Source organism: Candida orthopsilosis (assembly GCF_000315875.1).
Source record: "Candida orthopsilosis Co 90-125, chromosome 1 draft sequence".
Taxonomy (NCBI): Eukaryota; Fungi; Ascomycota; class Pichiomycetes; order Serinales; family Debaryomycetaceae; genus Lodderomyces; species Lodderomyces orthopsilosis.
Window position 1 is genome coordinate 2,038,565 of NC_018292.1, and position 13,761 is coordinate 2,052,325.

The window sequence follows — 13,761 nt, forward strand, 5'->3', positions numbered from 1 at the left end:
AAAAAAAAAAAGTGGCCAATTTGGTTATAACTAGCACACCGAAGTAATTTGAGATTCCCACCAAATGGATTTCGTGGAATTCGACTCATTCAACACAGACGATAAAGATGTTAACCTACCTCAACCACAACCGGCATTGTCACTACCTATAGCATCAAATTTGGAGAATTTGAGCAAAAAGTTTTCTGGTTTTAGTCTATCGAGGAAGTTAACCTTGACCAAGAATGACAACACTATGAATAATCCACAGTCACAGGAAAATGATGTCATGGACAAATATGCCAAACTCTCATTGAGTCTTTTGAAGGGTGAAGAGATCCTGAGCAGCCCAGTCATAATTAATCAAAATGTCACCGGTTCATTGAGCACGCGTTTGTCGAGAGTTTTCAATGGATCAATCAGTGATGCACGAATGAGAGATATATTCACAAGTCTTGAAGATAAGTTAGATCATAATGTGGAATGTTACCAAGAGCTAGTTGAACCGGGGTTCATGGGCACAGTATCAAGAAAAAAGTTGAAAGGTCGTATTGAACAAGAATTGATCAAAAACCAGACAACCATTTTGAAAGAATACCAACCAATAGTGAAACAGTTGAAACATATGGAGGCTAAACTAAAGAAGCTAAATGAGCTAAACACCCAGACGAATGACCGGTTACAGAAAAACTTTCAATTTCTGCATGAGTTCAACACCACAGTCAATAAACTATACGAGGAGAAGCAATTGATCGGAATCAAGAAGGACCTCTTAGAAGCATTCAAGAAAAAGTTCACTTTAAACGAATACGAAGAGTATGTGCTAGTACAAGGAGACTTGAATGATGAGTTTTTCACCGCAATGAGGAAAGCAGAAAGCATTGTTGATAATTGCTCGATTTTATTGGCTGAGGATAACCCTCAATTGGGATTGAAAATCATGTCAAAGACAAATGCCGTCATTAGTAAGGCTATAGAGCGATCAGTACACTACTGTCACAGAACATTAGATAATTTATACTCACTCAATTCGAAAAGTCGATTGATAACGTTACACAAATGTTTTCAAGTCCTTAGAGACAAGGATCGTTTTGATGAAATTATCGACAAGTTCAGCGAGTCAAGGTCAAAAGATTTACTACACGAATTTTATAATCAAGTTCAAGGACAAGTTGAATCTCCACCGAATGAACGAGGACCCGGTGCAAGAAGTGCAACATCGAGCAGTACTGATATCAGACCATTATTCTTGTCAGCACATGATCCCGTCCGATTTGTTGGTGACTTTCTCGCTTATATTCACTCTATTGCTGTCAATGAATCAGAAACAATTACAAATATTTTCACCATGGGCGATGATAATGACCATCAATTTGATAGCATTATACAAAACGTCACAAACAAGATTTTAAGGGCCTTGTCAAAGCCAATAAAATCAAGAATTGAACAAATCATATCAGCAGAGACCAAGTTCCTTACAATTTTTCAGATATTCAATTTAGTTGAACTTTACTCCATGATGTTTGGTAAACAACTACACCAATCGGATGATCTAGTTTCGACAATGAGGGTGCTAGTTTGTGCATGTCAAGATCGAATATTTACCATTGTTTCAAATAAAATTGCCACAATTTCTTCGAGCAATCTGGCAAGGTTGGAGTTGAACCTAGATTTGCAGCCGCCGGAATGGATCATTGATTTCTATTCGGAAATTTTACCCATGATTGATCAAGTCGCTAGTGATACTATACTTCATTTGTCGCAAGAAGAAAACGACCGATTTCTAGCTTTAATCATTAATCAACCCATCAAGGTGTTTACTGAACATGTACAAGATAATAAAATTTTCACCAAACGAGATTCCTACATTATACGGTTCAATTTTTTGGATTTAATTCAATCTAAAATTATGCCAATCTCGTTGTTATCGGATAAAGTTTTAGAACTCAATGATTTGAACAATGATTTGATCGCCAAACTAACCGATTTAGAGCTTACAAGTTTACTACAAAATTGTGGGTTATATGATTACTACAACATCATTAATATGATTTGTCCATTTTCGGATGATTTCTTTGAACCTTCAATTTATGAACCAATAAAGGAGAATAAGCTATACAGCATGGAAAATTTACAAAAAGTGGATACAACTTTGCAAGAGTATGTGCCCAACGCAATGATTGAAATTCAGCAACTGTTGCTTCGATTGAATTCGCCGGTAACTGTCACGGACGTGGTGAACAATGTATTTTTGGAATTTGTCAAATTTGTTGAAAAGCTAGATTCAATCAACAGAGAATATCTAGAGTTTAACTTTACGTGGTCGGATTTTGAATTGGCAACAATGTTGGGAATTGACGAGGTCTATGTAACGTATAAGCAAAATCTTAACTCCATAGAACAATAAATACGTGAATTTGCGTTTTATTAGCTATTCCTGGCAGGTATCTGTCCTCTACCGTAACCATCCTTTGCATAGTAATCCATTGGGTAATACTTTTCATCCCACATTTTATCCTGCTCAAGCATCACCATTGCTTCATATGGAGTCAACAAAGGTTTATTGAATGCATAACCCCAATCAATAGATAGTCTAGGACAGGCTACTTGCACAAACGCGTCAACGTCATCAAACATGGACAACTTCTGTGGAAATATCTCACTAAGAATAATCTTGACAACCTGTATTCCCTTTTGTGAAAGTTGTGTTTCCAACTTTTGTAATGTCACGGGATTCCCCTGACGTCCTAAAGCCCCAAGAATCAATCCAACTTTTTTAGCTTTTCTGGCTGTAACAACTGCATCCTCTCTTACCCGCGTCATTTGCTTCTGGTCGTAGTACTCACGAGTAAATTTCCGATCGTATGGGTCATATCTATATGCTGGAATATCAGGATTGTGAATCATTGAACTCTCAAGGTGAAATCTTCCATCACCAACGTATATCGTCGCTTGAATATGTTCTTTGTTTAACCTTGCAGATGTACAACCCAATAGTTCTCCCTTTGACAAAGGTCTTGTTTGTGGAGGAATTAAATATATTGGCTTTTCGAGATCATTTTCCAAAATTGCCTTTACACTATGAATTGTGGGGTTGAACTGAATAGTACCAAATATGGCAATCTGTGTACCTTGATCGAAGTTCCTTTTTATCGTCTTTATCAAATGAGTTTCGTCAATGTTGATGGTAACAAATACGTACAACACTTTGATTTCAGTGACATCAATAGGAACAAGACATGAATGAGCATAGTGAACAATAAAATCACAATCTAGCGATTTGGCAGTAAAATCATCAATACAACATGCACCGTAAGATACATCGCCCATTACCAACGTTTCAACTTGACAAAATTCCTCCAATATATCTGATATGATTAATGAATAAATAAGTAGACCTTCAGGCATTTGCAATGCAACTCGTTTGGCATTTTGTTTTCGTATATTCCAAACGGTCTTGTGTATTTCAAAGTTGTAATTGGAAGGTAGTAGTTTTATTGCCTCATTCAAATCCTTGTCATTCAATATATCATCAGGAATTTGATTGACGGCTCTGCCAATATGACGCTTGATGCTCGATTTTACAAGTGGTTGATCTTCAGCAGTGGCTCTGATGTCTGTGTTTGTGTTTGGTTTTCTACCGACAAACCTTCTTTTAGCAATTTTGGGCCTTTCTGACTCAGGTTGTACAACGGGACTCATATTGGTCAGGCCTGGGTCTTGTTATTGTGTAGTCTAAGGATGTAATCATTTGATTTTTTTTTTTTCCATCTCAGCTCCTAATTCGCAACTGGTTTTGTGGATATTCATAGACATTCAATCTCATCACCAGGAGATTTCAAGTTTCGCTTCAAGCTTGCATATCAATTGCTTAAGCTTATCCCACGATGCTTACTCCTTATTTCACCATCAATCAGGATGACGTGTTCATATATATTGACGTGAAAATCTCACACATCAGATTCAGCGCACCAAATATTGAAATGACTGTTGACAATGACTTGTTCAGGTTTTCACTCCCTCCTTATTACTTACGGTTACGATTTCCTTATCCGTGTATCGATGATGAAAGATCACATGCTGAATTCGATTCCAAATCGGAGTGTGTTAAGATAAAAATACCCAAGGAGAAGAAAGGTCAATTCTTTCCCGATTTAGATTTGACAGCAAAGTTACTTGCTAGGACAAATGAGAATAAAGTTGACGATCAAAAGGAAAAGAAGCCCTTGATTGAAGAATTGGACGTTGATAACCAAGTGCGCAATGACCAAGCTGAGAAGGATTTGCAAGAAGGTGAGGATTTTAACTGGGAGATTAAACAAGAAGTTCCTTCCAATCCCACATTGGAACCACATGGCAATGACGAGAGCCTAAAAATATCTTCAAGTGTCAAATATGGCTTCAACAATCAGTACGATGGAATTATTGGTGTAAGTGTGTCCAATGGTAATGATATCAACGGATTAGGTGATCCTGAAGCCACTCCAGAGAATGATCGAATCATCGAAAGATTAATCAAGGAGAATATTCAATTTGATCCTGAAATATATGCAGCCGATTACATGATGGAAAAACACCCAACTTCCGATGATGATAAAAACTTCAAGCAATTGATTGAATGGACAAACCCCACCGTTCAAAAATTTCTTAAATGGTACAAGTCGCAACAATTGTTGAGTGAAAATGACCGAGTTGCAGTTATGCCAATCGAGTTTTCCAAAGAAGAACAAGAGAAAATGATGCAGCTACCGAGAAAATCCTACTTGCTAGATGATCGGTATAAGCTTGAAGTACTAATAACCATAGTATGTCTTTTATTCGCTTACAATCTTGACATTAGAGAGAATGAAGGTGAGCACAATGTTGAAAGTGCTTGGACAATTGGTAAGATAACTCCCCAATTCTCCTTTTTGGACTCGAAACTAACTGTTGATGGTTCAGATAACTTGTTGAGATCGGCAGTTATAACGTGTGTTCGTAGAGCACTAACGTACCCACTTCATCGAAGCTTTGCATTATGTGAAAAAGTATGGAGTGATGTGTACTACATCTTACGTGGAGGAAAGAGACTCGTACTTCAATTATTATTAGATTTGAAAGAGCTATTTAGATTCCATGACATTTACTATGTTTACGACAAGATTTGGTTGGAGGATTTATGTGCTTACTTAATCAGTGATAATGTTACTGAAGGGCAACTTAGAAAGCTTGCCCATGATTTAAAAATAACTAACAACTCTGTGAGCAAATCTGACATTACTTTTGAAAAAGCAGATGAAGACGTGGAAATGAGTGATAATGGCCCCGAGGAACAAGACGAAATGGTGGCTCTTTCATTGGATGATATTGAAAAGATGGCAGAAGCTGTATACGATAGCGTGTAGTCAAAAGTAAAAAACATCACTAGTCCTTAGCACAAATCTACTTGATCATATAACTTAATCCTTTACCAACTACACCTCTAAGCTTTGTTGGGCTCAGTCGGGCAAAGGCAACCAAGATTGCGAAACTCAAACTAAAGGCAATAGTCTCCAGCTTTCTCCTCTTTACACTGTCTGTCGCCTCAAAAAATGTTCCTAATGCTTTTGGTGTCACAAATAACATCAAGTCGTCTCGCCTTTTAGCACTTTCAAACAATACACTCAATCCAGCAAGTGCCGATCCAATTTTTATGCTCAAAATATCCCAAAACTTTTGACTATACCACTGGGGGTGATAGTTTCGTACAAAGCATATACAACCCCAATGGATTGTTGTTAATGTACTAACAAACAATGATGATTTGATTGTTTTGATAAACAATTTTCTCAAATTTCCTCTAAAGCCTCTAAAGAATACGAATGAGAACACGTTAATGTAGGAGTAAAATCTCAAACTAGAGGCAAACTGGGATACGAAATTGTCAAGCGTATGCTTGAGACAACTCTCAGTTGTAAACTCATGCAACACCTCGCAAGGTAGTTTGTCGTGTTGTGTCAAGTCACCTAATTTTGGCTCCTTGCCTTTCAGAACCGCATAACTTTGAAAAGTGTCTTCATTTGGTGAAGCATTCTGAGTAATATAATCCACTGTGCCGTCATGTAGTAATTGTACTCCCTTTTGAATTTTAAGATCGATAAGAGTCATTTTGGTTATCCAATTCACCATTTGAGGACTAAGTCTATCAGGTTTGAACCACCAGGCAGTCATAACGCAATATGTGGAGACTAGAATAACCAGCAAGTCAACGAACTCATTGGTCTGTGGTGAAAGATGGATTGAAACTGTGGAGGACACTATAGAATCGATTGCCTTCGTAACCAATATGAATGTCCAGTCAAAGGTATAATATCTATCATCTTCAATCTTTAATTGCTGAAAACGAGGAAAATGCAATAAAGATGATACCAAGCCAGCTAGGAATGTAGTTGTAAAAAGAAAATACTCACCATCCACATATGGGTACAATGCTTTCATAAACAACGGATTCAATGCATTTAGTGTTGCCACTAAACGGATCATGAATATTGGCAGTCGATCAGCCTGTAACGGAGCAATAATAATCTTCCACGTTTCACTCAGAAATCCCTTTGTCTTGAGCTCCAATAGATGTTTGGTTGTGTTAATCAATAAGTTCGGTACCACCTCACATAAATACGCAAATACTGCCACTACAATAGTGGATCTTTGAAGGAATATAGCTCGAATTGCTTTGGTAACGTTCTTAGCGCTGATACGATAAATGTACACTATAATTTGTAGTTGGCGTTTGATTATGGCCGAAAGAGTTTTTAATGGCTTGAGCTGATTGGTTAAGCGAGAGCGTGTTTTGGGAGTGATCGTTGGTGGTCTCATCCCTGACGAGTTGAGCCGTTCACTTGTGTCGTTCCTTCAGGGTTGGATATCAAAACAAAAAAGAAAATTGTTTACGCACAAAATTAAAATACCTTAAGCGGTAATAACCATTCAGTGTAGTAATGCATGTGAAAGATCTTGTATAAAGATGGCTGAAATACCCTCTCATTATTATTAGATGATTAGCTCTATATATATATAAATAAAAAATCTAAACATATGCTGATTAACTAATGTAGTTAAAAAATTCCATCTTTGAGTTGTGTGATTTTCAATCATTTTGTTCAATTTGCAGCAAAAACATCATCAAACACTAAACATAAATTTACATAGTCAATGATAGGGAAAGACCTTGCTCTTATAGTTGAACTACCATAGACCAACTAAGCCCATGACAACGGCTTCAATCACATCAACCTAGGCCACGAAAAAGAACACTTCTGTTTATAAAATTTAACTATTTAAAAAAAAGCTTATTGAATTTGGTTGACAATTGCTCTTATGGCCAAGTTGGTAAGGCACCTCACTAGTAATGAGGAGATCGTAGGTTCGAATCCTGCTGAGAGCATTTTTTTAAAACCCTTGACGCTTTTAACGCACTCTTAATTTTTTTTTTGTCAATTTTCGACTCCAATACATTCCAAACAATCTAGCATTAAAGGCATTACCACCATGTCCAAGGAAGAACCAGAGCTTGACGAGCTTTGGCGTGAATTTCAAAATGCGAATGATGATATACAACAAAAACGAAACGAGGTTATCGAAGAAATTAACAAAAACACCATTTTGAATGAATATCCTGGAAAATTGTCCATCATGACGGCATTAGATGAGCTAATTGCTTGTTTTTCATTAGGTGGTCAATTTAAAAACTACTACAGATATGGATCTTACGATTCTTGTGAAAGACAGAGAGAAAAATTCTGGTTTGCCGTTAAACATGGTTCATTGGTGGAAGGGAAAGATAAACCCGCGGAGGAATTGAATGACAAGGAATTAAACAGTCGAGTAAAAATTCAACAATTCTTCAAAAAGCGCCTACTAGAGGACAAAGCTAAAGGAAGCTCTGAAGATATTTGGGATGCCAGAAAGAAGCTACAAAGTTATCCATTCAAATAGTATTATCATTGTTCATATCCTCACATTACTATACAACCTTTTTTATCTTGTACATCGTCGTTAGCTCCCTTTGGCTTGGCGTTTAATGCGACCCTAGCAGCCTCTGAAAATGCTTCATTCACACCTCTATTTTTCTTGGCAGAACATTCCAAGTACCTAGATGCGTTTATCCTTTTCGCTACTGCTAATCCTTGGTCATAACTGATAAGCCTTTTTTGTGAAGAGTAAGGATTATCTTGAGTGAGTTGTTGATTTTGGTTCTCGACATCTTCATCATTTCTTAAATCACACTTTAATGCGACCAAAACAAGTTTGACTCCTTCACAATGATCTGCAATTTCTCCAACCCATTTTGACTGTACATTTTCGAGTGAATCGGGTGAGTCGACCGAAAAGCACAACATTATACAATGTGTATCCGAGTAGGAGAGGGAACGTAATCGATCAAATTCTTCTTGTCCTGCTGTATCCCATAATGATAATTGAACTGATTGTCCGTCAATGAATATGTCATGAACATAATTTTCAAAAACAGTAGGCTCATAAACCTGTGGAAAGTATCCCCTTGTAAAAACATTTAATAGTGAAGTCTTACCACATGCACCATCACCTAAAATGACAATTTTTCTTTGAACTGCTGGATGTTAGTATAATGCTCAGTGAGGCTCAATTTTTGGTGATACATACTCGTTTTGGGTGAACTTGCACAGAGCGGCATTTATAACAAAGGAATGAAATGAATACGTGTGAAAAGAAGTGTATTTGAAAATGGCTTTTTCACAAGCTTAACCTGGCGTCAATAATTGGTGTAGAGAAAATTGTCGTAACCGTGTGGATACTCTTTTAGTTTACGTGGTGTGTTTACTTTTTTTTTTTCCATTTAATCGTTTAATGTTTTCTTCGAGGCGTTGATTCAACTAAAACTAAATTAGTAAAGCCTTATGCGAGTATGACTCGTAGGAGCTAGATTTGTTAGCTATCATGGGCAATTTCTCAAAAAGAGGTTTGATTGTTTTACCTATAGCGGAGAGAATAGCTGCCTTTATCATGAATGCCGAATATCAGTATTTTATGCGCCACGTCCTTTGGTATATTAAGTTCACTTCAATTTAGTTGAGTGGCGACTCTATTCCCCACGCCGTAGGGTTAAATTCTTTCGGATTGATAGTTGGTTTCACAACAGGGTCTACCTAAAATACAAGTTAATTGAATTAGGGCATGCACTAAGCAACCATAGGTTAAAATGCTGCGACTTTCTCATATTAACTCTTTGCCAAGCGATTTCTCAATGCCGGCTCTGATATGAATTCTATTAATTATATATTGTAGCCACTTCAATTACTACACATTCGTCAACACACCGCCCTTTCACTACAAGTGTACCATTTCATACCCTTGATTGGGCATTCAATAATATCACTTCAAATTTCTTTGACTATCAGCTTTGTAGCTTAAAAAATGGATGATTCATAGCTTCCTTTGCTGTCGGTCTCAATTGGTGATCATATTGTAACAACTTGTCAATCAAATCCAACACTTCATCACTTATCAAGTACCTGTTTTCATTATTTATAAAAGATTTCCATGTCTTCTTTGGATAGTTACCTAGAATGCTATCGTAGTCCAGGCTAAGTTTTATGCCATATTTGTTCACGTAGCTCATCAACTCTTCTGTTCCTAACACCTTGGCAATCTGAACCAACTGGTCGTTATTCGAATCTCCTCTAAACAACGGCTCCTTCTTGAATATTATGGCCCCTAACATACACCCAACCGACCATAGATCAAGCGAATAATCATATTGTTGTAAATTCACCAACAACTCTGGTCCCTTGTGGTATCTCGATGCCACTCGAACATTGTAGTCCATACCCGCATGATAAAATTCAGCTAAACCCCAGTCTATCAATCTTAACTTCTTATTCATAGGATCTATCATAATGTTTTGCGGCTTGACGTCTCTATGTATTATACCCATTGAATGCGAGTAGTCCAAGGCTATCAAAAGTTGCGTAAAATAATACTGTATATCCTTGATCGTGAACTTGGGATACAAGACTCTAAAGTCGACATTATTAACCTTTTCGAAAATCAATGCAGGTATTTTTGATTGTTCATCACGCACCACGTCTAGAAGTCCCACTACGTTGGGCCCTCCTGTCAAATTTTGTAAAATCTTAACTTCTCGGTATATTTTCTTCAACTTTACCGGTTTCAACACTTTAATCACACATGGCTCATCATTCAAGACATTGATTCCTTGAAATACTTCTGAATATTTTCCCCTACCAATCTTGCTCACTATCTCATAATTCTTGATATCACCCCAACCTATCTTATGATTCTCATAATCCCAGTACTCTGACGGCTTCTTACTATTAACATCGGCATAAACCTTTGATATAGAATAGACTCTTTGTTTTGTTGTCATTTTTTTAGTCTTTGGAATTGCCGTCTAAATTTTTTCTAATCAGTGCAGCAGATGTGTTTGTTAACAATAGTATGATCCAGATGAAAGTCTAAAGGTCCGTGTATTTGATGTCTTTGATACTCTAAGTAGTACTCTTAAGGATCTTGCACACAGTTAGAGTCTGGGGTGCTTTGATTTGAAAATGATGGATGATGACCCTTCTGTATTATCAAGATATCATCGGGTATTTTATAATTTATCATTTTTTTTTCTAAACTCTGACAAACATCTCAAAAGCGATACCGATCTTAATACCGAGGAAAGGACTCAAGAGCGGTTGTACGTACTTAATATGACGGATTTTTCAATAGTAACAGATTTTTTACTACAGCCCTACGCAGGAGTGTATTGGCGATGGTAGTGAACTTGAGCTTTGTTTGCGTATGAAGCCCCAGTGATGGCAGGACACAAACTCAGAGTAGCAATTAACACATGCTCATATGCTATATCCTTAAGAGCTAAATATAGCCTTTAGCAGGGTACCATACTTTAACGTTTGACCTATTATAGCCTTTACCCTTCCATGCCGTATGTATATGAATTCGTGCCTAGTAGAATTCTCTGTTAAGCAGGATTTAGGGTACTTCCAATTACTCGTGAAGAGGTTTCAATACCCTACTACCTGTAATCATCTCTTATTTCATTGCAATTGAGTTATCTCCGTACTTGTTGTTTGAATCGCCACAATTCCTTTTACGCGTGTAATGTGGAACCACATTCATTGCCAGAACAAAACAAAGTTCTTCTCTTCCACTCATCTTTGTCGATTATATGAACTTTGTATCTACAACTACTATTCGTGACGCAGACTTCACTTTCAATGATGTTCAGTTTTGGTCTAACCAGTCTAATCAGACAATGAAGATAGAATCTAGCGAGCTTGTCACCCATATTGACTGTAGCAGAATCCCCATTTATTTAATCAGCGGTAAACCATTTCTAATATTCAGCAATGATTCAAATACGGAGATATTTTTCAAACAGAAACTTATTCAACCTTCGTTAAAAAGGGGCTCCAGGCATGGTCTTTTGGCCAATGCAGGTGAACGAAAGTTTATTGTCTTTTATTACAACGACCTAGTAAAGTGCTTAGTTTTGGATTTTACCAAATTGGTACAAATGAGAGAGTCATTAAGGGCAGGTGCTGCTCTCAACAACTCGTTTGTAAAACCGCAAACAGATACTGGATCCACATCAGTGGTCACTGCATGCGATAGGATATTAAAGAAGAAACAAGAAGGTAATCCATTTCTTGCGGTCCCGCCAAAAGTACACAGGACGCTGGTTCTATCTACTCAAGAGCAAACAAGCACAGCTGTGAATAAGATTATACAGTCAGGATTGAGAATTCGTGGTCTCTCTGTGAATCAAACAGAGTCATTAAACGATAAACTAAGGATTAAGGAGATATACCAGATGACTCACAAAGCGACAATGTTTTCACTTCGAAAATACAACTACAGTTTCAACAAAAGGGCCGAGCCAGAGAAAATGCAGGTGTCATGGAGCGATCTACAAGAAACTGTTGAAAATTTGTTACATCTATTCATTGATGTGGACTAGGGCACTATATATATACAACTTCAAGCCAAATCCTTTATACTAACAAGCTTACCTGTGGAATGGAATTTTACTGATGATGCTTCTTTGAGTTGTTCCAGTAAAGATTTAAATTTAGACAATTTCTTTTTTGGTTTTGCTGTTTTCATCTCTTCACGAGCTTTATCCAAGTGATCTAAAAGTATTGAGCGGTCCTTGTACAAATATCCTCTCTTTTCAGGATCTGAATAATACGAGATATCCTTCTGACTTGTTGGTCTTGCTTGTAAAGGAACGTAGCCCTTCCTCAATAAGAAATAGTTTGGATTGACAAATGCTCTCAAACCCAATTTTGAAAAATACCTAGCGGTAAAGGACATGTTAGCGCTTTCAATTTTCTCTATTGCCTGATCAGTTGCTTTTGAAGCTTCTATATTTAGTGGTACATTGTAACCGGTTGTGCTTTTACCCAAAATTTTCACACCATCTTTCAAACTTCCAGTAATGATGCCACAGTCTTTCATTACTTTGATGGTAAGTGTATCACCCTCTTTTAATGGTATCCTTCCAGTATTCCAAAAATCCTGGATCTTGCTCAAGTTGACTTCGTGATATTGTTTGGCATTGTGTGCATTTCTGAAACCCACCATGGGCATTTGTTTGAAGTACGGAGTTTGACCACCTTCCATCCATATAGGCACCTTTCCTCTTGCTTTTTGACCTTTCTGTCCTCGTCCTGAAGTTTTACCTTTGTTAGAAGAAGGCCCGCGTCCTAAACGTTTGTATCCCAGTGTAGATCCCTCATTTGGAGCCAAGTAACCCAAGTATCCAACACTTCGCGTGGATGTTCTTACTTGATTGGCGTATGAAACTAGCCTGCCAATAAAGGGAGAACCAATGAACATTGTTGCGTGAGCTGTGTACTGTGAAAAGTCTCTGAAATTTGAAAATTTTTTGTTCCTGCAAATCAACTGTCGCAAACTAATTTGACAAAAAAAAGTCAAGAACTGATCAAAGACGCCACCAAGATAAGGAAACCACCTTCGTTGCACGCTTTAAAGAAAGATATAGCACAGCTATTCATAATCAACTATAGTTGAACACTACAATGTCATCAACAGAACAGAAAGCCCAGGAACTTCCCCAAAAGGAAGAACAAGTTATTAAATCTCTTGAAGAAGATGACGAATTCGAAGATTTCCCGGATGACGATTCGCAATGGGCGACAGATGCAAAGTTGAAAGAAGAAGCACTCTGGGAACAGGATTGGGATGATGACGATAACCAAGACCAGTTCTCACAAAAGTTGAGGGAGGAGTTGATAAGATCGCAAAAACCGTCCAATTAGGCGTAACGAGAAGAATTGGAGAGCCCAAACGAACCTGATAATGATAAAATACTCGCAAGTATATAGGAACTTGATGATGGTGGGCTCACATGAGATAAGCTATGTGGTTGAACACAAGTCAACTCGTGTAGAAGATCTTTATGGAATGAATATACGAGGTAAAGAGGAAATTTATATCTAGCTATTTATAATCCCAAAAAATACACAGATTTAAATGCAATTAGAGAGGTTTCTGATGAAATTCACCTGGCTGAAATTGTGATTAAACGATAAAAGCGTTAGCATTGTTTCTATCTTCATCGATAGCACCAGATTTATTACAAACATAATCATCTATTACCATAACTCTGTATATCATACGTTGTCGACCGTTCTCATTGCAGAAAGAGCCATTTTGCGTGCCGAGTTCAGTGCAAAATAACGCAAAATTGGACATCTTAGGTAAAAAAAATCACTATGAGACATCAACAAG

At 37.3% G+C, this 13,761-nt stretch overlaps 10 protein-coding genes and 1 non-coding gene across 11 annotated transcripts; 6 read left to right on the top strand and 5 right to left on the bottom strand. All coding sequences in view use genetic code 12, as the record gives it.

The window, feature by feature from the left end:
• Positions 1-64: 64 nt before the first annotated feature.
• CORT_0A09200 (Cog6 protein) lies at positions 65-2,386 on the top strand (the record flags this gene model as incomplete). The annotated part of the gene is made up of 1 exon (XM_003866695.1): positions 65-2,386. One exon carries the CDS (start codon positions 65-67, stop codon positions 2,384-2,386), a length of 2,322 nt encoding a protein of 773 aa, XP_003866743.1.
• Positions 2,387-2,406: 20 nt separating this feature from the next.
• On the bottom strand, positions 2,407-3,681 carry CORT_0A09210 (Dph1 protein; the record flags this gene model as incomplete). Its single annotated transcript, XM_003866696.1, has 1 exon — positions 2,407-3,681. The coding sequence occupies one exon, from the start codon at positions 3,679-3,681 to the stop codon at positions 2,407-2,409; it is 1,275 nt and encodes a 424-aa protein (XP_003866744.1).
• Positions 3,682-3,866: 185 nt separating this feature from the next.
• CORT_0A09220 (Shq1 protein) lies at positions 3,867-5,363 on the top strand (the record flags this gene model as incomplete). Its single annotated transcript, XM_003866697.1, has 1 exon — positions 3,867-5,363. One exon carries the CDS (start codon positions 3,867-3,869, stop codon positions 5,361-5,363), a length of 1,497 nt encoding a protein of 498 aa, XP_003866745.1.
• Positions 5,364-5,400: 37 nt separating this feature from the next.
• CORT_0A09230 (hypothetical protein) lies at positions 5,401-6,813 on the bottom strand (the record flags this gene model as incomplete). The annotated part of the gene is made up of 1 exon (XM_003866698.1): positions 5,401-6,813. One exon carries the CDS (start codon positions 6,811-6,813, stop codon positions 5,401-5,403), a length of 1,413 nt encoding a protein of 470 aa, XP_003866746.1.
• A 495-nt stretch (positions 6,814-7,308) lies between these two features.
• CORT_0_Thr(AGT)_9 lies at positions 7,309-7,381 on the top strand. The gene has a single exon. It is a non-coding gene (tRNA).
• A 104-nt stretch (positions 7,382-7,485) lies between these two features.
• On the top strand, positions 7,486-7,932 carry CORT_0A09240 (hypothetical protein; the record flags this gene model as incomplete). Its single annotated transcript, XM_003866699.1, has 1 exon — positions 7,486-7,932. One exon carries the CDS (start codon positions 7,486-7,488, stop codon positions 7,930-7,932), a length of 447 nt encoding a protein of 148 aa, XP_003866747.1.
• Positions 7,933-7,952: 20 nt separating this feature from the next.
• Positions 7,953-8,650, bottom strand: CORT_0A09250 (Rho3 GTPase; the record flags this gene model as incomplete). The annotated part of the gene is made up of 2 exons (XM_003866700.1): positions 7,953-8,566; positions 8,620-8,650. 2 exons carry the CDS (start codon positions 8,648-8,650, stop codon positions 7,953-7,955), a joined length of 645 nt encoding a protein of 214 aa, XP_003866748.1.
• A 720-nt stretch (positions 8,651-9,370) lies between these two features.
• Positions 9,371-10,363, bottom strand: CORT_0A09260 (Cka2 catalytic subunit (alpha-subunit) of protein kinase CK2; the record flags this gene model as incomplete). The annotated part of the gene is made up of 1 exon (XM_003866701.1): positions 9,371-10,363. The coding sequence occupies one exon, from the start codon at positions 10,361-10,363 to the stop codon at positions 9,371-9,373; it is 993 nt and encodes a 330-aa protein (XP_003866749.1).
• Positions 10,364-11,173: 810 nt separating this feature from the next.
• CORT_0A09270 (hypothetical protein) lies at positions 11,174-11,965 on the top strand (the record flags this gene model as incomplete). Its single annotated transcript, XM_003866702.1, has 1 exon — positions 11,174-11,965. The coding sequence occupies one exon, from the start codon at positions 11,174-11,176 to the stop codon at positions 11,963-11,965; it is 792 nt and encodes a 263-aa protein (XP_003866750.1).
• Positions 11,966-11,985: 20 nt separating this feature from the next.
• Positions 11,986-12,846, bottom strand: CORT_0A09280 (Mrpl10 mitochondrial large subunit ribosomal protein; the record flags this gene model as incomplete). The annotated part of the gene is made up of 1 exon (XM_003866703.1): positions 11,986-12,846. One exon carries the CDS (start codon positions 12,844-12,846, stop codon positions 11,986-11,988), a length of 861 nt encoding a protein of 286 aa, XP_003866751.1.
• A 203-nt stretch (positions 12,847-13,049) lies between these two features.
• Positions 13,050-13,289, top strand: CORT_0A09290 (hypothetical protein; the record flags this gene model as incomplete). Its single annotated transcript, XM_003866704.1, has 1 exon — positions 13,050-13,289. The coding sequence occupies one exon, from the start codon at positions 13,050-13,052 to the stop codon at positions 13,287-13,289; it is 240 nt and encodes a 79-aa protein (XP_003866752.1).
• Positions 13,290-13,761: the final 472 nt, after the last annotated feature.